General features: G+C 37.1%; 1 protein-coding gene across 1 annotated transcript; it reads left to right on the top strand.

Moving 5' to 3' along the window:
* Window positions 1-128: 128 nt before the first annotated feature.
* MZT1 (mitotic spindle organizing protein 1) lies at window positions 129-6,551 on the top strand. The gene is made up of 3 exons (XM_032680526.1): window positions 129-262; window positions 3,174-3,319; window positions 4,871-6,551. The coding sequence occupies exons 1-3, from the start codon at window positions 214-216 to the stop codon at window positions 4,892-4,894; spliced, it is 219 nt and encodes a 72-aa protein (XP_032536417.1). The 5' UTR covers window positions 129-213; the 3' UTR covers window positions 4,895-6,551.
* The last annotated feature ends 18,486 nt before the right edge of the window (window positions 6,552-25,037 follow it).

Raw genomic sequence — 25,037 nt, forward strand, 5'->3', positions numbered from 1 at the left:
TTCTGACCAATCACGGCGCGTGGCCTCCGTCGTCGGACCAATGGCAGAGCTCCTTCTCTCTCGAACGGGCCAATCGTCAGGGGTGCCGCTGCACGAATTCGAAAGAAAGCCCGCCCTCCCGGCCGTGCCGCTGTCATGGAGTCTCACGTGGGGTCGGAGCTGGGGCGCGTTCCGGTTCCGGGGGAGGGGATGTGAGGGCGGTGCGGGGTCGCCATGGCGAGCAACGCCGCCAGCCTGAACGCGGTCCGGGAGACCATGGACGGTACGTGAGAGAAGTGGGGAAGGGGCACGCACACGAGGCGGCGGCCAAGAAACAACGCTAAGAAGCAGCTCCAGAGCTTCGATTCCGCCTAGTCAGGATGGAGGAGAAAGCGAACGCCTCGGGCGCCTCTCCTGGGAAGAGGGGTGCGGGTTGCGGCTGCTGGAAGATGCAGCGCGTAGCAATGTCTTTTTTGGTTCGTGTTATTCATAGTGTGTGAAACGCTTTAAACACCCGCGTAGTGCGAGTGAATTTAGACGTCGAGTGGCTTTTCTTGGGGATCTTTAGATAGCTAAGTACTTAATGGAGAATACTGTTGGGTTTTAGTGTTTCTAAATGTACGTATATATTTACTCTACTTTCTCGTTATTTGTACCGGATAAGGCAAATTATGCTACCTGGCTCTGTGCGTCTTGGATTTAAGCCGGGAGAAACGAAGTATGTGGAAGGGAAAGGCAGGACCAACCCTACCAGTACCTGAACTGATCTGAACCCTCCTTCTCCTAGATGGCTCAAGTCAGAAAACAAAAGTAAAGTAAATAAAAAAACAAACAAATGAAACAAAACAGTGTAGTGAAAAAGCTTTGAGAACAGTCGTCAGTGTTACAGAATTAGAATAGTTTCTGACGCAAAAAAAAACCCAAAACTGTTATGGGATGAGGAACGTGGGAGTAGTGGCACTGGGAGTGCTGGGAAATATTTTGGAGTTTTATAAGCCAAGAAACGTGAGCAGGTGAGTAAAGGTCAGGTGTTCACTTACTCTTCTGGCCTTACTATGAGGAATCAAAGCTGGTATATCCTGGAGTTGTTTCTTAGTGTAGTGTGAGACTCTGAAATTCTATGAAATACCTAGGCCTAGGCCTTATATGCAGAGTGGAAAGCTGCCAAGAAATCCCCTGAGTGTTCTTAAAGACTTTCTCTGGAAATACCCTAGAGGGTGTAGAGGCTAAGGAGAACATCCGAGGGGGTGTTGCTTTACATTTGTTATTTTCTCAGGATCTTCCCTTCTCTTGAAGTTACATAAGGGTTTCTTAGCAAAGACTTTCACCAGTTGAGCTGGTGTAAAAATTAGGATTTCAGCCAGTGATCTTCACTCTCTGACCTGCTACTGGAGGCAAGGCAGGACTAGCAGAATTACGGCTCCTCTGATGCTGCAAGAGGTTAAGACTAATTTGTGCAGACAGAGAGAGATTTGTTTGGGAAGGACAGAGAGTTTAAGTTCTTGACTACCATTCTCTCCATTTGTGCAGGAATGTTTTGGGCAGGAGGAATGATATGTGGATTTAAAGACAAAGAAAGGCTTTTGAGAACAGATATGGAAAGTGCACTGATCTTCAGATTTAGGAGCCCAGGCTCCCCATGTAAAAATGTATATCTTTTATCTAGGATAGACATAGATATTTAGTGGTTGTTCTCTGCAGAGCTAAGAGCTCGGAACTGTGGAGAAACTGCAACATATCTCTGCCAAAGACACTGCCCCAACTAGTGACCACAGTTCTTGCTGACATAGAAATTGGAACTTCTCTTCAGTTATATTTACTGCTCTGCTTTCAAATATGTCACATGCTTAGTAAAATTTTTGATAGATTTTAAATGGTTAAAAAAAGTAAGAATTGTTTCTGTCTGGGAAGTTTTCAGTCCTTAGTTCTGTAGCTCTTGAACGTTCAATGTCATTTTATTGCAACTGCATCAGTTTGTTAGTTGAAGATGCTTTTGTATGGACAGGGCATGCATGTATAATGTGTTTGGAGTGGTTTGCTTTCAAGCCAGCATGAAAAAGAATGTCTTTAGGTGGAGAAGGATGAAAGTTCTCCTCCTCCTGGCTTGTAGATAGGACTTTGGACTGACAGGCTGCTTTCATGTCTTAAACGTGTTCATATTCTTAATCCAACCTACTTGTGTGGGCTTCAAGAATATTTTAACATGTAGAGATTTTTTTCCCTTTGGCTTCAATGGAACTGACTGGATACATTAGGTTGTCTTGGGTAAGTGTGACTCTGAGGGTGCGCTGCAGGATGTCACTGGTATACCAAGTAATATTTTCATAGTTGTCAAATGGACAGTAGTCACTTGCCATGATGCTTTTACATGGTGAGAAAGACCTTGTACTTCACTTTTCCCTAGCTTGGGGGAGGTTTGGTTACAGAAACTGCGTGAGTAACACCTGTACAAAATTAATCTGTATTGGGGCTTAGCTTCAGGATGGAGGTTACTGTAAAAACCAGAAATAAAATCTCAGTGAGTTGTTCTGTTGCATCTGGGACAAACTGTTTATGAGAATCAAAGAAAAGGGGCCTTCCAGAGAAACTTAGGAAGGAACGAGAGAGATACCTATTTTTAACAAAACTGACTGGAATCTCCTTCTCTGGAAGGTCTCATACAGACGTGGGGCGCTGCTCTTGATTCAGGACACATAAAAATTGAGTAATATTGCTTATCATTAAACTTGTGTTAATGTTAGACCTAAAGCCAGATTTAGTTGTGGAAGAAGGTGGCTAGAAAACTGCTGATGTTCTCTATAAAAGCTTTAACAATGTGCTTCCCAGTCCATTTCAGCAGGGCATCATCAGTATCTGGAGTTCAAAAGTACAGTATTTTTATAGCCTACCTTTTACATAATTGGTAAGCATGTTAATTGTTGAATTCTGCACTTATTTTTTTTTACCTTTTCAAAACCCATTATCCAGTAATAAGTTTCCTGAACCTGAAAAGCATGGTGTTTATGTTGGAAGCTGTAGCTTTTAGCTTGTGCTGGAAAGCTGAACATGAATGCTGTTTTTGAAGTTCAGACTGCAATGGGCAGCTGCCATGTTCACACTCTACTGTAGAAGTTAAATGTTGATGAATAAGGATTTTGATAATTGAAATTTCATAGTCTGTAGGGACCAAAGTGCTTTCATTTTTTCTGTTGCAGTTCTGTTTGAGATTTCAAGAATATTAAACACTGGCTTGGATATGGAAACATTGTCTATTTGTGTGCGGCTTTGTGAACAAGGGATCAATCCAGAAGCATTGTCATCTGTTATTAAAGAACTACGCAAGGCTACAGAAGCTCTAAAGGTAATGCTTTTGTTTAAAAAGCCTATAAATTTGTTTTTAAGAGTTGGATGTACGTGCAACTTGCTATTCTTCAATTTGTAAATTGTACTTTAAGATATGATTCATGTTTAAATCAAGGAAATTAACTGTTCCATGGAAAAGACAATGAAATACAACTGAATTAAACATGATGCTGGAAATGGTACAAATAAAATAGTTTAACTCTTTTGAGGGGGAAAAAATAAAAAAAGCAAACAAACGAAAAAACAAACAAAAAAACCCAAAACAAACCAAAACAAACAAAAAACCAACCAAACAAAAAAAACCAAAACAAAACAAAAAAACCCCCGAAAACCACAACCAAACCCCACAGGTTTTTATTCTGGGCATTTGTAGTCACTATTTGCCCCCTCATCTGCATCATATCACAAATAGATTGCTACTTTCTCCTTTAACCAATATGACCTCATTTCTATAACCTCAGACTTAACAGTACGCGGCAGTAGTTGTAAATGGGTACGTGCAGCTTGGTAGTGTAATCTTCACATATTGCTTTCACCACATTAACCTGTGCTTTGAACCTTTCCAAAGACCAGCAAGAGGGGATTTCATGATGTGTGTATATATAAGGCTTTTCATATATTAGCATTTACCTGCTGTTTAACTAGTAGAGGGTAACAATGGTTTAAAAACAAATCCTCACTTGACTTTTAAAGGATTTTCATTCTTTATGGTGCACCTAAACATCACAATCACAATTGTTTTCTAGTGGATCTTCTACTTGTTTATTTCTGGGAGGTGGAGGGGAAACCTATATCTTGCTTCTATTCTAGAAGACTGCATACTTTATTTTTAACTTAACATTTTTCTATACTCATGCTCATGCATATTTTATATTTGTGCTTAAATGCATGCATACATATGAATTTAACTATGCATATTTCAGTAATTCAGGGCTGTTTTACTTTTTCATTTGCTTTTACTGATGTAGCATTCCTCTTGCTATCTTTTGACTTTTTGTCCCATAACTGGCTAAAATTTTCCAATGTCAGTCTTCAACAATGGGCCTTGTTGGTTGGGTTGAGTTATTCAGTAATAAAAAATACTAATGTTCTTAATGAAATAATTGGTAGTGTGATTTATACAATTATAGTTAGTGTAATTCTTCTAAGTTTTGTGTCAATAGCTTATCTGTATGAGTGGGAATAATAATTACCACAAATTATATCAAGTAGTAAACTCCAGAGGTAAACATTTTCATGCATTTGAGCACTCCTTGAAAGCATTAGGGTAAAATGTACAGGATACAAGTTGCTCAGATACAGGACATAAAATTTAACACGAGCAAACAGGAGCGGCTATTTTAGAAAAGGATAGTGGCAGTCGACAGCATTATTTTTTTAAAAAAGAGTATTCATTAAAGAAATGTTCATAAGTAGTTCTTCATTTTTAGGGTTTTTGGTTTGTTTTTTTTTTAGTTCTAGGAAAATTAAAATAGTTACAAGAAAAGATTAAATTTAATATATGATGTCTCTTTTGGTGACTTGCAATAAATGTTTTTTCTGCTTCTAGGCTGCTGAAAATATGACAGGCTAATATGGGCAAAGATTTCTGCATGAGAAGAATGCCAAGATAAACTTAACAGGAGCTCTGAAGATTGCCACTATTCAGACAAAAATGAAATAAGTGTGCATGCAAAGGTTTCAGAATATTTCTGTAATATTATTCAAAAGAATGGTGCATATAATAGCTTTGAAAAATTTTTTAATAAGTTCACCAGTAATATCATTACATGGTATTTTTGTGAACTGTTTGTGAATATAGTGCAATTGCTCTTCCTTGGCATCCAGTACTTTTAAAATCATGCCAGATACTGTACGTCTGTTGAATTTAGTAGCACGTACCAATGTATATTGTTATAATGAATGCAGCTTTGTTAATGCATCCTTTGGAAGTGCTAGTATATCCTGGGTTTTATCTCTTGCTTTGATGAAAAACTACGTGTACAATTTTAGCCTTGCTTTATGGACCATAGAGGAATGAAGCCTAGACTGACTTTATTTTAATTAGAGCAAGGCCAGTCATTTAAGTATCAATTTGAAAATAAGAAGTAAAGCATTTTTGATAATATAGGTAATGAATTGTCTTTTTGATTTTGTTTCAAATTGCTGGGAAAAGTGTTTCACTTAGGTAACAAAGGTACTTCAGTTATCCATGCAGAAATGTATGTAAATTTAAATTCTAGATGACGTGGGATGTTTTATGGAGATTAAATGCTACATTTGTTACATTTGTTCCAACTACTAGATCTAAAAATATTAAGTCTGTATGTTATTTCTTAGTCAAAGCATAAATGAGAAGCATCAGATTTGGTTCATGGGTATCAATGAGACTTAAACAGTCAGTTGGTATAGAATTGTCTTCTCGTTTAGAACTAGGAATCTTCACTGGTGCCAGAAGAAGTCTTAATTTCCAGTAAATATCCTTTCATCTAGAAATTCTACTTTGTAAGAAAGTGGTTTCTTGTGTATTCTTCACCTGCAGCTTTTAACTCCAGTTAACTCTATTAACTCCAGTGTTAATAGAGTGAAGCACATTTGGAAATGAACCTGGAATCCTTGTTAAACCAAAAGTTATATTTGTGCAGAGATTAAAAAGTTCTTTCTACTCTGAAAGTTTACAGCATATGCACTCTAGGTCATAGCTCTACAAAAAGCAATCAAGGAGGCTAAATACTTCAAATTGCTGCTAGGGAGAATAGAAAAATATTTATATTACACTGAATCACTTACTTTTATTTCCAGTTAGAGTGTCCAAAAAATCATTGCAAGAGGATGCTATAAAAGCTTCTGGATAACCAAGCTGAGGAACTTATAAATAGTGTCATTTTGCACACTCACAGCACCAATTTACAAAGGGTTTTAAGTGTTCATGACTTGAATATTGGGTGCATTTTTTTTTTTTTTAAACAGTAAGATATCCTTAGTATAAAAATATATCAACAATGAAGTTCATCTTAGGAAATCTGAAAAGTCAGTAAAACATCATGAAGACACCAGGTCAGATCAGCACAAATTAGCAATTAGCTCTTTACTTAATTTTCTCTAAACTCAGGGCTACATGTCAAAAAAGAGAAAAGACATGTGGAGCATTCTTGTTGTTCTCAGGAGGCACATCTAAACCTGTGAGATTACCCTGTGTAACTTAAACCCTGAAAGTTTTCAGTAAACTATATCAAATGTGCCCAAAATAATAATGACATTTTATTAGGATGCATATTTCTTCTGGTGCATTTCCTTTTCCTTCATTACCAGATCTTTGAGTAATTCAGGAAATTGTGATGACTTCCCTTGAATGCCACTCTATTGACTACTTTGCATTTATGTATTTCCAGGGGGTTTTCTAGCTTGTTAGCTTGATTTTGGTTTGGGTTCTGTGTCATTGAAATGCTTAAAAAGAGCTTGCAATTGCAATATGAGAAGATATGTAGTTATACAAATTATATATATATATAATTCTTGATCTGTCCAGTAAATTGCATCTACCATTTTGCCAATTGCATCTACCATTTTGCCAATTGCATCTACCATTTTGCCATCAGTAAGCTTACAGTTTTTATGCATTTAGACACTTTCTGGTGGACCATTTGTCATGCAGAATTATAGAAGCAGGGCATGTCTTTGACATGTGAAACCTCAATTTGATGTCTATAAAACTAAAAATGCATTATTGCTATTATTACATGGAACTAAATGGTAATATTGGTTACTTAATATTAGTTAATATACTTAAGGGAGAACATGTTGTTTCTCAAAACTGGTGTAAGAGAACTCCTGCTGGGTTTTGGTTTGGGGTACCATCCAGAACAAATACAGTAAGTGTTCGTTTCTTCTTCCTGATAAGAAATAAAGAAAATCCCTCTAGTAGGAAGTTTCACATTGGAAATATTTACTGCTGTAAGGTAAGTCTGTCATTTAATAGCATCCCCATTATGTGAACATGAATGCTCAGACTTAGCACTGATGACTGAGAAGTCTTGTCTATATTTCTAACACGCACTACCTTCTACTACGTTTAACTAAGAAGCCAAGCAAACAGCACGTGCTTTTTCTCTGTGCTCCTTACTTACATGTTCTTGAAACTCTTGAAGATAAACACAGGAATAGCTATACAGGTCCTGACCAAAGTTGTTTTTTTCTAACACAGTAGTTTCTTTTGTAGTCAAAAGCAGCTGCCTGAGAAAGGGTAAGAACAATAGAAGCACATTTGGTTATTTTTCTTCTGTGTTCTAGCTTCTAAGTGTCTTCCAGGCTTTCCTGAACATCATATGGTTTGTCTATCTAGTAACTCTCAATGCTCGATTTTCCAGTACTTGTCCGGTTTCCTTTGGACTATATATGCTTCCCGAATAACAGCAGCCTTTATCAATTCATGTCTGTTGCATAAAGAATTACCACTTCTTGTTTATTTTGAACTAGCTTAATTTAATATGCCCTGCATAGTAAACTTGTATCTACCATGTCTGTGCCAGTCAATGTTCTCCAGATATGTTACAGTCACTTTTAAATTTCCTCTTCTGAACTGAAATGCACTAGCTAAAATACTTACTGGGTGACCAAAGGCATAGAATAGCTTCTGTATTTACTGTCCATTGAAACTTTTCTGGGTCTCATATTATTTTCTGAGAAGGGAACCGAAACTGCATGCAACATTAACCATGCAGTTGAGTACTGGCCTGTTTGTTTACTTTCTTGTTCTTTATTCCTTTCCTAGTAATTCCTGATATTTGACTTGCTTTTTTAATATGAACCAAATGTTGTGCTCTTTCCATGGCATTATCTATTGTTAACACTCTTGAGTGGAATGTTAGGCTCAGAGGCTATTTTTTCATATGTGAAAGTACACGTGTATAATTTTTTGTCTATGCTGAAATGCACGGGCCATTTTCTTTCCTAATCAGTCTTATGTGTGTTTCTACAGTTCATCACAGTTTGCTAGTAGTCTTGCTACCCTCACTAACTTTATAACTGGGAAATTTTGTTGCTTTGTCCCTTTTTTGAGGTTAAGTCATGCAGCACACAACCCAGTGAAGACCCTGCAAAGGACCACTGGTGACCTAGGGCAAGAACTGTTTATTCTCATTCTTTTTCAGTGATCATGAATAAAATGCAGTCCTGCCTACCACTTACAGGTTCTCATTCTTACACCAAGTATCTTTAGTGTCACATATAGCAAAGCTCTGAGAACTTAAGCACAGCTGTGAATCCAATCATGCAGAGAGCATGGAATGCTTGATAACTACCTGGATTGCTGACACTTGTAATTTTACATTTTAGAAATACAAACTTAAGTAAGAAAATAACTTCACATGAGATTGCTAGTACTAGAAAAGAAGATAAACATATGATCCTGAAGTCTCCATTGTAACATTAGGGAGTTTTTCATAGAAAATCATGTTAACCAAAAAAATGTGTTAACAAAAAAAACCCTGAATGGTGATTAGGCCAAGACACTTGCCCTAATAGGTCTATATGCATGAAAGGTGTATATATACGTTAGCTAATGTTCTTTCCCACCTGCTGTTCTCTGGGTAAGTAAATACTGGTTCAATCCTAGACTCACTTTTTGATTCAAATGACTAGTTCCTTCTGAGTTTAACTTGTATGCTGTTGCTGTTTCATACTTTACTCCAGGGGCGGCTCCCAGCAGGCTGTGTACCAGGTCCTGTTCTTCCCCAACACTTCACCTTCAAACACAGTCATCTGCTTTTACATGCTCGTAGTTTCATGCTGTAGAAATGCTGCAGTCCTTATTATTTGATATACTTTAAATTAAAAGAAAAGGCAAAAAAAATTACAATAACCTAAGAATCAGCAGTGACCCATGTGACAAGGTGGTAATTAGTATGGCTGTAGACAACCTGCTTTAAAGAGATCTAATGCTGAGCAGTGGAGCTTTGTATTACTCTCTGTGATCTGAGCTAGGGATGTAGGCATGGCTTTAGTATTAGGGATTCAGCTCTTTGAGCCACAAATACTAGTTTTTAATTAAAGTTTGGAAACAGTATTTCAAAGAATGTCAAAGTAATTTCAACATTTAAAAGTGCAAGAGCAAGAACAGAATTGCAGACCAGTCACCTAGCATCAGCAGTAGCAAACATCTAACTGGTGAACTTGAGATTTCATCAGCAAAGAATGAAAGACAAAAAAATGTCACGTAACAAAGAGACAGGAGGAGAGGAAATGGCCTCAAGTTGTGCCAGGGGTGGTTTCGATTAGGTGTTAGGATAAATTTCTTCACAGAAAGGGCTTTAAAGCATTGGAACAGAGTGCCCAGGGAAGTCACCATTCCTGGAAGTGTTCACAAAACGGGTGGATATGGCACTTCAGGACGTTGTTTAGTGGTGAATGTGGCAGTGCTGCTGGGTTGATGGTTGGACTTCATCTTAAAGGTCTTTTCCAACCTTTATGATTCTGTGATTGTGTCGATGTATGTTCCAGTTTATGCAGGACAATTTTCACTTTAAACACCATTGGCATCATTCAGTAAAAGCACAAATGTACCGTGTTGTTTTGGTGTCATGTTACCTTGGGATTGAGATTTGAAAAAAAAAACCTTTAAAAAATGTTAAAAGCAAAGTCTCAGTACTTGAAAAATGGTAATTTGAGAAGGATTTTTTTAAGCATTCTGAACAGCTGCTTTACTGTGAGGTTTTTGTGAAGTTGTGGAAATGGTTCCTTTTATATATAGGAAATAGGTTTGTCAAGTAGAAATAGTGAAGTAAAACCATAGTCCTGTTCACTGCTTCTAGACCCACTGTTTATACTGCAGGAAAGTCCAAGGATAACTTAAATGAAGCCATAAAGCTCTTTTAGAACTGGAGAACAAGCCTGATGAGTTCTCAAAGAACTTAGGAGTGTGCAGGTTCTCAAAGAGAAGTTGAGAAGAGGCATAATGACCCTAGTTATGGCCTTGAACATAAAGGGAGTCTTGTGGCTACATCTTTTTAACCTGACAGGGAAAACATACCAGACCCATTACTTTAAAAATATGGCACAACTTTCCAGGAGCGAAGGTAAGTAAACTTTGACATTGCAAACTGGCTACTGCTTGATGTTGTTAAAATCAATAGTTCTAAAAGACATGCTTTAATACAGTTTCTTGTGCAAAGTCTACAATACCTCTCTAAAGGGTGTCAGGAACACTGGCTGTAGCGGTTCCCTCTGACTGCAGAGTCCATGAAGGGCAATGTAGAACAGCTCTAAGTAAAAGTAATGTGAAGAAAATTAGGAATATTTAGTATGAATACAAGTGATGTTTCTGTCAGTGAGATAAATGGAAGCCTGCTTTCTGAGATATTTAAACATTACCTGATCAAAAAAACCAAACACCACAACTATTAATTATCTAAACTGGAAATCTGGAATGTATTAAGTCTAGGCATTTTATTGTCACTTTATAAATATTCTTATTTTCTCACCTCCAATTTTTACATGTAAGGAGAGACCAGCTCATGAAAATGGATCTCTGAAAGAGCTCAGTGGTGTCATTATGTAGGCAAGCGGAAGTTTAACACTCACGTTTAACTTTCAGTGAAGGAGATAGAAAATGAAGGAGTGGAGGAGGTGGTGCCCAGCCATACTGTGGTTCCCTAAGGAACCCTTAGGGACAGCTGGGAGGAACCCTTAGTAGGGAAGGAGGTCTGAGGAGGGTGAGGGACATCCCATCTTGAATGTATTATGACTATTTTATTTGTACACCAGATCCAAAATTGGTATGTTTGAAGACACCAACTGTTATCTTCCTATTTAATGGACAGGAGATACAGGAAAGAGAGACTTAGGGTGTCACATTGCCTTGGCATTCGGCACTGAAGCTGGCACTGGTAAGACAGGTTCACCAACCCCTTCTGCCATCACTGCCTGTTGGCATAACTTGTGAGGATGCAACTTCAAGGAGCTGAATCATCAGCTCTCGGTTTGTACCTCTTTTCTGGGCTACCAGGAAAGCTCCTTACGATGTTTCATCTTGCCTGCTTGGAAAGCTGCTTGTTACATACCCTGGTTTTGTTCTCAAGCCAGTTTATAGGGGCATATGATTGTGAACAGGATGTATTATAATTTTGGGAGGGGACAGCTAATGAAGGACAGAAAAATATAAAAATAATTCTTGTGACCAGTGACCTTGCATTGAACTCAAAGCCTATTGTAAGCAGCAGGTGGTTATTTTGAAGTAAAGATACAAACAAAAATATCTGAACAATCATTTCCTAGGACATACAAAGAGGAACCTCACTATTCTCTTAGGGAGAATACAGGGTACAAGTTGAATTGTATAGGATATTGTATATAAAGAAATACAGACTGAAGTAAAACAGGCTCTTTTCAGAGCAAGTGCTTTTCTAATTTGAAAGTGAGTGTTCTGTTTAGCTTCACTGTTCAAGTAAAACCACTCTCAGGCATAGAACAACTCATCAAGGTACACACACAGCTATTTACTCCTATGTGCTGTGCTGATAGCACTCATATTGAAGGCAGAAAAATAACTGGCACATATGCAGACTGATAATCTGGCCTACATTTTTAGCATGGTATTTTTAGCTATGCATTTCACTCCTAAGCATGATACCAGTAATAAAGCTGCCACTCTTTGAAGAGAGAGTTTATTGTTGGGGGGATTACATTTATAGGGTTAGGAGGATTCACAGAGTAACCAATTACAAGTCTCAAGGGGTTTACAGGAACACCCAATCACAGGAAGGGGTTAACAAGGTCCAATGAGAAGACCAGGACATCTTCCCAGGACACTCCTGCATGGGAGATAACAGTTGCTGTGGGGGGTGTTGGGAAGAAGAAGCATGTGTTTGCAAAGAGACTACAAAAAGCCATTTTGAAACATGTTTAAACAACAGTTTTCTCATATACTGCAGATTTACTGCTACAACTCTTTGTCACAGAATCACAGAACATACTGAGTTGGAAGGGACCCACAAGGATCATTGAGTCCAACTCCTGGCCCTGCACAGGACCATCCCCAAGAGTCACACCATGTGCCTGAGAGTATCACCTAAATGCTTCTTGAACTCTGTCAGCTTGGTGCTGTGACCACTTCCCTGAGGAGCCTCTTCCAGCACCCAACCACCCTCTGGGTGAAGAACCTTTTTCTCATATCTAACCTAAACCTTCCCTGACACAACTTCAGGCCATTCCCTCAGGTTCTGTCAATCTGTGGCTGCCTATTTGATCTGATAAGATGACTTTACAGCAGCCATGCATTTTTCGACATGTTGGGCCAAACTCAGCATTTACTTGCACTCTGTGAAGTTTTACAGAAGTTAGTGAGAATAGCAATACAGCACATAAACCGACAGAGGATATGGTCATTGTCCATCTTAACTGTGGCTGGATGGAGGACAAAGACGTGATTTTGTTTGGGCAAATCCTTTAGCTTTCAAGTGGCCCAACAGTGTAGTTAGAATAGCTTGTTTTCCTTCATATAAATATTAAAAAATAACAATAATTAAAGTAAAAAAGAAAACTATTTTACTAAAACTCCAGAGATTTTCCTTCAGTATAGTGTTGTAATTTGTTGTTCTATGTCTTTACTGTGAGCTTGGTCTTCTGCCAACTACATCTGCCACAATTCACCATTTTCCTCTCCCTTTAATTTTAATTCTCTTATTAGAGGGGGTAATTTCTACAATATTTCCCCAAGATAATTAGGCAGTATTCAATAATAGTTTTCTTGGTGAGTGCTTTTTCTCCTGGAAACAGTTCTGATAGAATTACTTTGATTGGTCCTAATATGTGCCCAACTCTCAGAGAAACTGGAGTTGTGCAATATCCTGCATGCCTGAATCTGCTCTGTGTCCTGGTGTACAAACTTCTTTATTTATGTTATAGTGTGCAGTGTAGGTATCCAATGCGTTGGCACATGTATGCCAGTGTTGTGTGGAGAGAGATCACGTATCAGAGATATTCTTCATTTGTCTAAAATACAACTTTTATTTGCTTTTTGTTATTACTGTCCTATGATGTGTCCAAGTCACTTTTGGCATCTGTTTGTAGGTTTAGCAAAAAATCTGTAGGAAAAAAATTTTGGGCAGCGCTTTGCCTTATTTTCAGCTTGTCTTATTTTATCCCAGGTTCTGGGATAATCAGCTGTTACAGAACTTGGTATCCACAAAAATTACTCTTTTGTCTGCGCAGCAATTAGAGTTTGTTGCTTAATAATTTTATGAAGAGGGTACTACTATCATGCTTTTCATGTTTACTTCAGTAATTTTTTTTAATGCACTTCCTATATTTGCAAAACACAAAATAAGAGAATAAATAGAAACATTACTGGAAACTGTTGCATATTCCACTAGATGGCAGGCAAAGATTTGCAACCACTGCTGCAGCGCTGTAAAATATCCCTCTGTTAGTTTTGCATGGATTCTAATAAATAGTATTTTAGGATCAATTTCCAGTTTAATGAAGGATTGTTGCAATTTAACCTTTTGATTTATTTTTAAAACATTTTAAAACTAGAAGGAAGAATAAAAATGTGTGCTACCGATTGCAAGATTTTGGCTCACAAAAGAGAGAACTGAGGTTTAAGCACTTAACATGTTGTATTTTATGCATTTAAATTTTACTAATATGGAATATACCAGTAGTAAAATGGCCACAGCAAAGACAGTTTTCAGTATAGCAAATCTGTACTGGTGTCTTTTTCCTTTCATTCACAGCGATAAGATTTACACAAACTGTCTTAGAAACTGCACCGAAGGAAGTTTTGTCACCCTTTGTAGTTAGTAGCCACTTTAGCTTTTCTCTTTTCATGTTATGTACATCCTGGCAGTTAGTCAGCAATCTGCAGTGTTTAAGACAAGAAGGCACAATCAAGGTAAGGGTGGCACATAGACTAACTGTAGCATAGGAAGATATACCTCCCTTGGTGAGGATATACCAATGGATGTATGAGTACCACAGTAGGCATCACAGTTTAAAATAAATACCAAATAAATAGTCACATTTATTAGATCTGGTGGATTACATAAGAATTAAAATAACTCTTATTGTTTCCAGTAGTGAAAATAGAAGGTAGAGGCAGGATGAATACTCTCACCTGCCCTCTGTCCAGGAGCTCATTTCTGCCCACTAAATATGGTTCTGAATCTCTTGTTTCTCTGTGGTCTCCAAAATGAGACGGGAATGGAGGTAGGATGGAGATTTCCTAAAGTAGGATATTTAAGGGGGTAAGGTAGAAGTTCCATATTAATCTTCAGCCTCTCTCCGTAGAAGATAATCTTTTGGAGAAGGTGTAGCTCCCAACATAGTTGGATGAGGTTATCAAGGGTTAATTAGTGAAAAGAGAGCTGTCCCCATCCCCAGTCTGCTACTCTCCACAGTTCACCCACTAAGCCCTTTTCCAAATATTTAATAAAATTGCAGTTTTATAGTTTATGATGGTGGTATTTTAGTGGAAAAAAGAAAAACAAAGTCCAGATTATTTCAACTATCCTTTAACCTCTGTTTTTCTCTGCAGTCAGTGGAAAGAGGCAAGCTCTTGGTGGAGAGGGGCAAATAGAGCACTAAAGTTATTCTGAATTGCTGTCTAAAGGAAACTCTATTGACTGAAAAGGTAACCCAAGGAGACTAGTATCCTGAGGCTAAGATTAGTCTTTGCAAATATTCCCATTAGATCACCTACTCTGACTTCCTGTATTTCACAAGCCTTTGAATTTCACCCAACAACCTCTCTGTTGAGTTCAATAACTTGTGTTTAGATAAAGCATATCCAACAAGACATTTATTCTTTAGTTGAAGACATTAATAGAGATAGTGTATCCACTGCTTCCTTTGTTGGTTTGTTCCATAGTTAATCATCTCCACTATTAAACTTTGTGAGCCTTATTTCTTGTTTTAATTTATCTGGCTCAAGCTCAGTACGCAGCTGCTTGTTCTGCTTTTTCCTTCTTAACTAAAGAACCCTTTAGTCTGTGGGATTTTCTCCTGAGGGAGCTATTATAATCAAGTCACCACACTATCTTCCTTTTGATAAGCTGAAAGGATTTTCCTTTCTGTAAAACACTTTTGTTTTTCTCTCCAGTGCTCATTCTGGTCTTCTCTGCAGCCTGTGGGGTTTTTTTTTCCTTCTTTCCTTCTGTCTGATAGCAATCTCACCTGTGCTGTGTGGAGATAAGATCGGCCTGTCCTATTCACTGTTTTGCTCCAGTATCACACTCATGATTCCCTTTTCTTTATGCTTCCTCAGTAATCCCTTAGGTCCTTTCTGGAGTTACTGTTTTGCAGAACTTGGTCCTCCACTTTTCAAGGATGGTCCGACTTATTGCTATTTGTTTAGCTTTTCATATGTCTGCATTAAAATGAATTTAATTTGGATTGGTCCACTTCACTGAACAGATCAAAGTCCCTCTTTCTGTCTGTCTTGTCTTTACATTTACCACTCTGCCAGCTTTTGTGTGAACTACAAACTGTATCAGCAACAATTTTTTCATTTAGTTCCAGGTTATCCGTGACAAAGTGTCAGCTCAGCTACTGAACCTTGCAGCACCCTGCTAAAATCAGGATGGGTAGTACTGCTTGTGTGTGATCTTTCATTATACAATATGGCCACAACGTGTTCTTGTGTATGTGTCCTGTCCTTATTAAAATCAAGTCTCAACAGTGTCTTTGCTTTTGGAAACTGAATTTTGGATGGTTTAGCCATTTCTCAAGCCCATGAAAGGAGCTTTTATTGGGATTGTGTAAGCCATTTAAAAAAAAATAAAAGGCCGTCAGGATTTCTAAAGTCGTAAGTCATGAAAGTCCAAAAGCATGCAGTTACAGATAGAGTGGTGACTTGATTATAAACCAAATTAATAATCCCATCAAAGAATGAAGTAAGTTTTATTTAACAAGACCTATTTTCTACAAAACCATGTTGACCATCATTAATTACATTCATTCCTTTAATTTTGTATTAATTGAATCCCACATCAGCTTATTAGCCTTTCCATTAATTTTTCCTGGCTCTTTTGTGATGCTTACTGGCCTTAAGTTACCTGAGTCATCACAGTTTCCCTTTCAAAAGAATGGTACAATATTAGTGCTAATTCAAGAATTATCTTATTTCTCCAGATTTTTAAATACAGAACACTAGACTGAAATTCTTTTGCTTAAGTTTTGCTTAATGCCACTGTTTTCTTTAACTGTACATAACTAGCTCCTTTGTAGTATATGTATACTGTAGTATATATATATTGTAGTATATAGTATGTGTATACTAATATATGATGTAATATTTTAATATTTCTATTTTCTACAATTATGTCTTGCTCTTTTAGCTCCCGTTTGTACCATAGGAAGTAGTCAGAGCACTTCCCTGACCCCAGACAGTATACAAGGAGGAAAATGCTATTATTTTTTTTACTGGTTAAAATGAGAATTAAGGCATTCCTAATTATTGTGGGTATCTTTTGTGCTACAAACTTGTAGCTGTTTAAAATGAATACTCTTGTTAGGGCTGACTGTACAGGAGTCACCAGATGGCACTGTTGCAAGTGTCTTGTTGATTCTTTTGTCTAGAGGAGACTACGTAAAAAAGGTCTTAAAAGATATACTTTGTTGTTGTTTGTTTATTTTTCCCATAGCCTAAAACTATCACAAGCTAAATGTTTTCTCACAAGCTTTGCAGTAGTCCACAGGTTTTGCCTATGAACAAGCTGAACGTGTGCTCAGACTACAAACCTCACAAGAACCAGGTGGCCTAAGGGGTGGCCAAGACTATGATGTTCTTTGGTTGTCCAAAAGGTTTCTTGAAAGTAAGAGTCGTCCATTGGAGAGTGAGAAGCTTAAGCAGCTCCTACACAGCCTAGCAACATTTAAAGCATCCTGAACTACTAAAATGTGAGGGAAAACATTCTGTTATTCGTTTTTCTGACAGAAAGGTAGGAACATTTATAATGTTTCATCATCAAAATCAAGAAGAAAAAGGGGGATGATACAGTTATTTTAGTGTAATGCAGCTTCTGATGAAGTTCTGAAAAAGTTCATAAGCCAATTTCAAATCTGACACACAGAGAAGAGTAGCAAGACAGAGAACTGACAATGACAGTGACTAAAAAACTACAAGACTGTGTAAGGAGGCTCATACATCTCTTATGCTCATTTGCTTATCGAACTACTAGTTGTAGTAAATTCAAATAAAACATAAAATTTGCAGGAATATATGGAATACCATTGCAGCAATACCTGCTGCTTTGGAGGGTTTGTGTTGCGTATTTCCTATAAAATTATTTTCATGTGTTAGTAAAGCTGTGAATCTAGCTCAACTTGTTTAGGTCCTGTACACTTAAGCCTTATTTGTTTATCTGTTTGCCACGCAGTACAAGGTTTATGCCCGGTTATCTACATGGGAAATATACCTGCTTAATCTTTAGTTTATAACTCACATATTCCAAGTGTGGAGCCTAGTATTTGACACTTATTTAGCACCTGGTTGAACAACATTGAACTACTTGACACTGAATGTGCGATAATGTTTTCTGTGTTAAAGTACCTGTTGGCATTCAATAGAATAAGGATGATCAGTTTCATGAGGAATGTCCCCAAAGAACACCTGTCCACATGTAACTTATCCCAGCTGAGGAAAACCAAATTATATCCATATTTATCAAATTGTATTACCTTTGTATTTCAGATGTCGTATATATATCTATGTTTTAGAGTAGATTCACACCATATTCAGCATAATTCCCTAAGGAAAAATTATTTGCTATATTGACACCCAGCAATTCCTTGCTCATGCAAAGTGAAGCACAGGAACATTAGTATATACATTTAACACAAACTTCAGGTTTTAAAGCTCTGTCCAAAATAAACACCCTGTAAGCAGCGTAGAGTACCATTTCTCTCACTGAAAGGTGAGAGGCCTAACCAGTGCTGCAAGTCTTGTACAAGTATTTGCTGGAGTGCAAATGTTTAAGGTGGAATGTTAAACAAATATTTTAATTGCTTCTGTAGGCTTTTTCATAGCCACCTCAGTCCAAGTTCACCGGATGCTGTCAGTGTGACTTTCCATTTTTAAGTAGGCAGCCATGTTGCACACCAGTAATTTTGCTGGATCTCCTTTACTCAATGGTGTTTGCATGCAAAGAAGTAAGAACTGTTATCAGAACAGATCAGTGTCAAACTATATATGAAAAAGAAAAATCCTCTCAGGAGCATTCAGGAGCTAACACCTATTGCAGCCCTGTGCTGCGAGTTAGTAGGAGTGATCCTCTCTCTTGCTAGGCACCAGCTAGAGTTTTCTGGCTCTCCTGCATGTATCTCAAATTGCCAGTTTAAATGCATTGGTGAATAAGAGCCTTCAGGTAAAGGTATAAAAGTGTTTCAGATACTGTGGAGATAAAAGACACATGGAAGTACTTAAATGGATTTCTACAGACCAACCAAATGTGTTGTTGGTCTGTAGACATATTTTCCCCTGTATCCCTTGCCAAAGGTAATCATAGTCACTTTACTCTTTGTGTTCTTTAGCGGTCATTTACATGCTGTCCTCACTACACCTTTTCCTCATTTATGTGCTTGCTGTTGCTGGGTTGGGGATAATATTTTCTCAGGCCACGGCTGAAATTTTAATCCATATATAGTAATTCTGTCACCTCCAGGTGGATTACTGTAATTCCTTTCTGGTGCCTACCTGATTGTAAAACTTCACAAGTTCTGTTTTACATAAAATGCTGTGGCTGACATGCTTATTCATCTTAAACCAAATTAGCATATCACTCTGGCCTTTTGATCCATGCTATGGCTGCCAGTTAGAATAGTGCTTCCTTCCTGTATGACCCGGCATGCACTGATGCTTGATGATGGTTTCTGACCACAAGTATTAATGCAAGCATATAGTTTAGGCAGTAAAATGTTGCCTAGCTCCTTTTGCACACTTTAAACTGCCTTTTTCTTTGCTTTATATTGATGTGCTAACACTTGTAATATCTGTGTTTAGGAATAATTTATATATTCCTAGATATTAGGAATGGGAATGGACTCCTTAAGCATTCTAGTTGCAATGTGTCCTCTAGCTGCAGAGTCATGTTGTAAAGTTCTCTTCTAAATGAGGCTTTTTCTAGACAAACAAGACTCCACTGTTTGCTGTTTCCACTTATAATATGGAATATGGAACTATTTAATCCTGTGTCTGCATGACTTTGTATGGAATAGCACGGTAAGGAAAGAAATTCACAAGCAGCTTTCCCCAGACTCTATCTAGGGTTTGGAAGTCTTTAGCAATATAGGGAATGAAGACGAAATGTCATTTTTCCTGAAACATTTCCGTGGGGAATAATACCACCAAAGCACAACACTGTTTTATTTTAGGTCTAGGAACACAGCATGATTTTTGCTGATGAGAACATAATTCATAAACTACAATTATTTTAAGTGAACCCATTTAAGAAAAGTTGATGACAAGGAATGAATGTCTCAATGTATTCTTTCCTACCTATATAGCCCATGAAAGCATTAATCTTATTCCTGCTTTGGATTACAGTTCTGTCTTGAAGATATTTATTTTTTTACAAGTTACAGAAGAATTCCCATGCACTTCAATAGTTTGACATGGAGACCTGCTTCCCTCATGCTATAACCTGACTTTGGATATATTTAGCTTGGAGATTCACCTTGTCTAACTTCACATTTGCCTTAATGAGGTCTACTGCTGAGCTGGTTGCCTTAGGCATGTTTGTTTGTTGGTGGAGAGGCAATTTTGGGGCACAGTCTAACTTGTTTTGTGGATAAAGCAAAATATATTAATCTGCTAATTATCTAGATTAAACTAGACACAGCCTTTTATTATTGATCAGATGAATTTCATTTGTGGAGGCACAACTACCATTGCTCATATATTGCTGAGTGCAGTGGAATTGGTTGTATGAATAAATGTTCACATGCTGAGGACCTTATACTACAAACATCTGAAAGTTACCTGATTTGGTAAGTCTCCATAAATCACATAGGAACTAAAAGATGCCAGAGGAAATTCTAAACTATTATTATAATCTGATGGCTATTCAATGCTTTCACTCTCCTTACTAGTGAATTACACCTGTATCAGGCAAGCAAAAGAATAAAGCCCCAAAGCGCTGTGCATATATACATATGCTTAGCAACAATAAAAGATATGTTACCTGTGAACATAGTACTATGCCTTTTTAATCTAGTCTATAGATTGAAAAAACCTACAACACAGGGGGATGTAGTAACTTGGTATACAACCTGGGTCACATTCTCATTGTCTTACATGAATGTGCACATGAATAATGAGACCCATTTTTTGGTCTTCTCTAGTAGCAGAACTGAAATTAAAGAGAAGAGCTCTTTAATTCCTTCCACTATAATGCTGCTCATCTCAGCAAATTTAGGAACTTGCATGATACTAAAGCCAGCATTTTTATAGGCATTTTAGATATGTAGGCATTTTAAGTATAATTATTTGAAAAAATAAATTGAAATATGGCCTGGAAAAATAGTAAAATAGACTTGATATTTAGTAAAATGGTTTAATTATTTTGGTTAGATTGCCTGTGCCTTAAAAGTAGCGAATATGTGGTATTTACTTTTTGCAAAGAAAATTAAGCAATTACATTTTCTGAGCAAGTACAACTTTTCATGTTACTTGATTATAAAGTTTTCTTATATGCAGTGCTATTTAATGACAAAAACAGAGAAAGATTAAAAAAAAATAAGAATTCTACATATAGTTGAAATTCGGCATAGGTTGATATTCCTGAAATGCCTAACATAAACAAATATTTCTGTTTATGTTATTGTGTGTTTTTTTCTTAAAAAAGCACACACACATGTGTACTTAAATCTACACCAGATAATTAGATGTCTTTGTACTATTGCATGAGCACTGTAGTGCACCAAAACGTCTATTATTTAACTTGTTTACCATAAATATTAAATCTTGATTTATTCATAGAGCTGCAATGAAATACAAACATGTATGCACACATATGTACCACCAGTGTTCTAATGGATTGGTCCTCTGTTTATTCTCAAAATTGTTTCCCACAGGCTCCATTTCTGCTACTGTACCATCTCAAGTTGATTTAAATTTGAAAGTGTTCTATAGTTTTGAATGTTAATGGATGTCATTGCACTATGGCTCTACAAAAAGGAAGAATATTACTATCAAATGAAAACACTGGAAGTTTTGAAGAGGATAGCTTTTAAGTCACGGCTCTGGCAAAAATAAAAACGCTTTCATTTTTGCACATGAAAACAAATTAATCTTGCTGTATAAATAAAGGAAATTTATTTATTTATGCAGAAAGCATAGTAAAGCTTGTTTAAATGTGCAAAGTAAAGTAATCAGATGAAATTATTATTGATAAGAAATGATGATTCTTATTATGTTAACATTGTGGACAAGGTCAAGACCTATTCGGGGTTCTGCATAGAACTGAAAGAAAATCATTCCGATGTTTCTTAAAACTTGACTTATGCTAGCAATGAATATTTTAAAAAATGAATACCCAGCCAATAATCCATCCTCTGTGAAGATTCAGCTAAACCTTGTAAACAGAAATTGCCTTTTGGTTCAGCCTATTTATTTTAAATCTAGGACTCCCTTATTTGGGATTTTAGAAGAAAGTCATTTTTTATGGACATTGCAGTGTAATAGATTAAATGGTAGCAGGATTTGTTTACATAAGACTTGGTAGAAGGAAGATATCTGAGCTCATACCAAAAATATCAGCAAGCTGTATGCTCTACTGTAAATCATGCCGCACACATTAAAACTCTCACATATACAAATGAAATTTGTCTCAAGTAGTTATTTTCAGAAACCACACAGTCTGGGACAATAGTATGTAGGCCATTAATTTGGTTTTTCTTTCAACCAGTCTTTCCATATCAGCACTTTTTTTTTTTCTTAAAAGGTAATATGGGCCAGCTTGCATTTCAAGAACCTGGGATCTGGATATTTTAGCCTTTGCTTTAATGAACACTTTTTATTCCTATAAAAAGTCCTACCCATGCCTATGAAATTTTGCATGTTGGTATTGCTCATTTTAGAGAAGATCTAAGAGTTTTGCCTCTGGACCTCACAAATATGAAAACTAAACTGTCGGAGAAATTGGTATAAATCGAATTTTCTGAAAGTTTTTTGAAAGCATGGCAGGGAAAAACTGGTGAGATTCAGTATGATGCTCACAGAGATGAGAGAACAATGATACGAGAACATCGTATGCACCTTGGCATTCACACGCGGTGTATTAGTGCTAGGATGCATGAAATGTTTTGTTCTGATTATTTTCTAGTAAAAGCTCAGGCAGCCAATGGTTCAGTTATTCAGTATATTAAATAAGAAGTTACGTAATTTTTCAACTCTCTCTCTCCTTGATCTTTGAAGTGTGTCACTCTCTCATTTTGCCATTCAACAGCCTGACATGCAAAAGCTTTGTTCAGACAGTTTAATTTAATCACTGCCACTGGTTCAACAAGATGATAAAATCCCCTGTGCTGTACAACATCCAACATACAGCTCACTGTTATCTGATACTGTTTGAAGCTCCTCTCATGAATGTATGCTGATAACACAAGAACTCCAAACATGTCATAAACAATATATTAATACCCTTGATTGAATTCCATTAGAATAAGAATGAGATGAAGTTTAGGCCGTCCAAGCAGGCCAATGTAATAAAATGTAATTTGGACTAATCTTTCCAAAGAATGCCTTGTGTTTGAAGATGACAGTCTCCCATCAGAAGCAGAAGTAATTGCTTGTTGAATAGACTGGGAACTCCTTTGAATTCTGGCCTTTGTACTTTGTGCACCTTCCAGGTGTCTCATGCAGCAGACAATCTACCCTTTTGTTTCAGCAGAGGGATGGCAGGACTGCAAATAATAAAATAGGCAGTGTTTGTTTTAATGAACGGTGGGAGGCCAGATGGAATTTCTAGGAGCTTAAGACTAGCAGCGGGGCTGTTTAAGGTAAAAACAAAATGAAAGACCTAATAGGTAATGTAATTCAAGTAATGTTTCTTTAAATTGAATCTTGAAGAGGTAGGAAGATAGTGAATGCATACCTACAGATAGCAGAAGGGATATAGGTTAATCTGTCTCAGGAACAGATCTTTATACAGCAGAGGAGTAACACTGAAAACTTGTTTAGCTAGTGAATTTACCTGGTTTAAACAGGAGATTTGGGGTGTGTAATTTGTTAGATTGATATGGTTTACATAAAAAAATTGTATTTGCTTTTGTTAACTAGAAAGGATTTCTTAGACTTCAGAAGCAGTAAACTAAAAAACTGGCAGTACTCTGATTTTGTAATGAATTTATTGTTTATTTGCAGCAATTCCTTCTTTTTATTAAAAAATTGTCAGGCACTGACAATATTCTTCCTGCTCTAGAAAATCTGTAGGGCAGGGAATTTTTCCTAGAAATTAAGTGTTTAAAGAAAAAAATAAGGAGGCTCTGTTTAAAAGAGGAAATAGCTTTGCTTTGTTTAGCTCATTTTCTGTTCAGTGCTGTTGGGTCACGTCTAAATCTTGGGAATTGTGGGATAAGGACAGCACAGATACAAGGTCGTAGGAAACTAGGTGTCTGGAGTTGTCAGGGCAGAAGGGTAGCTGGTTTATTCATAGATCAATTCTGTGAATATTTCTACTGCATTCAACAGCACTTTACACTCTGGTCCAGTAAATGTTTTTTTGGTTCCTTTTTCTAAAAAAAAATCAGAATTGCATTATCGTGGTTATGTATTGAGACTGTTTGTCCCCTGTTCAAGAAATGTTTAAATATTTCTTGATGAGGAAGAGCATGTACCACTGGGGGAAGCTGAACTTTTCCATTTCAGTGTGGACTTTTCTCTTTCAGAAATCAGATTCCTTCTATGGGAACTCTATGTTTTAGTGCAAATACAGAATTTCAGTTGTGCTACTTGCAGAACTCTCTCACAGCTGGTGAATGCTCTTTCAAATCCACCTCCACTCTGAAAAGATAGGTTGGTGCCATTTCCCCATTCAGACTTTATTTTTTCTGCCATATAGTGAGCTCTTAGCTTTGCTATGTGAACATCAAAATATCAGCTGAGACTACTAAGATTACTCCTGTGAAAATATTTGCCCTAACCAACAAAATTCAAAAGCATCTCAGCACCTTGAAACCCTACTTCCTTTTAGCAATTTGTACAGGTGGAGTAAATTAGCTTATTTTTCTCTCTCCCTCTCCCATAACTGAGGAGATGGAATATTGTCTTTGGCAGAAGAATAGTTTCACATTTGTTCTGTTTGTCTCAGTAAATACATGTAGTTCTTAGCACTATTGTGACAGCACTTTCACCATTCCCTATTCTCTTTCTGAGAGGCTGCAAAATACAGCCTCTTGAGAAAGGGTAATAGCTGCAATTTTAATTTGAGGTAATTTGAAATAAATACAGCTGGCATTGCGCAGAGAGAAACTCTGATCATGACAGAATTGTTTCCTGTAACATCTCAGCTTCTTTTAAGCTAGAATCTATAAACACATATGCTTAACTTGAAATCTGTGAAATCAGCTGTGCCTAGCTGGAGCTGCTTGTATGTTTGGAGAAATCAAATGCTTGGGGGAGGCAAGTGTAAAGTGTTTGCTGGATTAAGACCTTCAGCGCTGCATTTTGGGTGTTTGTGTTATGCACAACATACATCAACAGCCATTAAAATATGTTTCAGGAAAGAATTCTTGAGATTGATTGT

Source organism: Chiroxiphia lanceolata, chromosome 2 (genome assembly GCF_009829145.1).
Source record: "Chiroxiphia lanceolata isolate bChiLan1 chromosome 2, bChiLan1.pri, whole genome shotgun sequence".
NCBI lineage: Eukaryota > Metazoa > Chordata > Aves > Passeriformes > Pipridae > Chiroxiphia > Chiroxiphia lanceolata.

Coding starts and splice junctions, on each gene's coding strand:
- MZT1 (XM_032680526.1), top strand. CDS start 214: ATGGCGAGCAACGCCGCCAGCCTGAACGCGGTCCGGGAGACCATGGAC. Junction 263..3,173: donor GGTCCGGGAGACCATGGACG/GTACGTGAGAGA, acceptor TTTCTGTTGCAG/TTCTGTTTGAGATTTCAAGA. Junction 3,320..4,870: donor AGGCTACAGAAGCTCTAAAG/GTAATGCTTTTG, acceptor TTCTGCTTCTAG/GCTGCTGAAAATATGACAGG.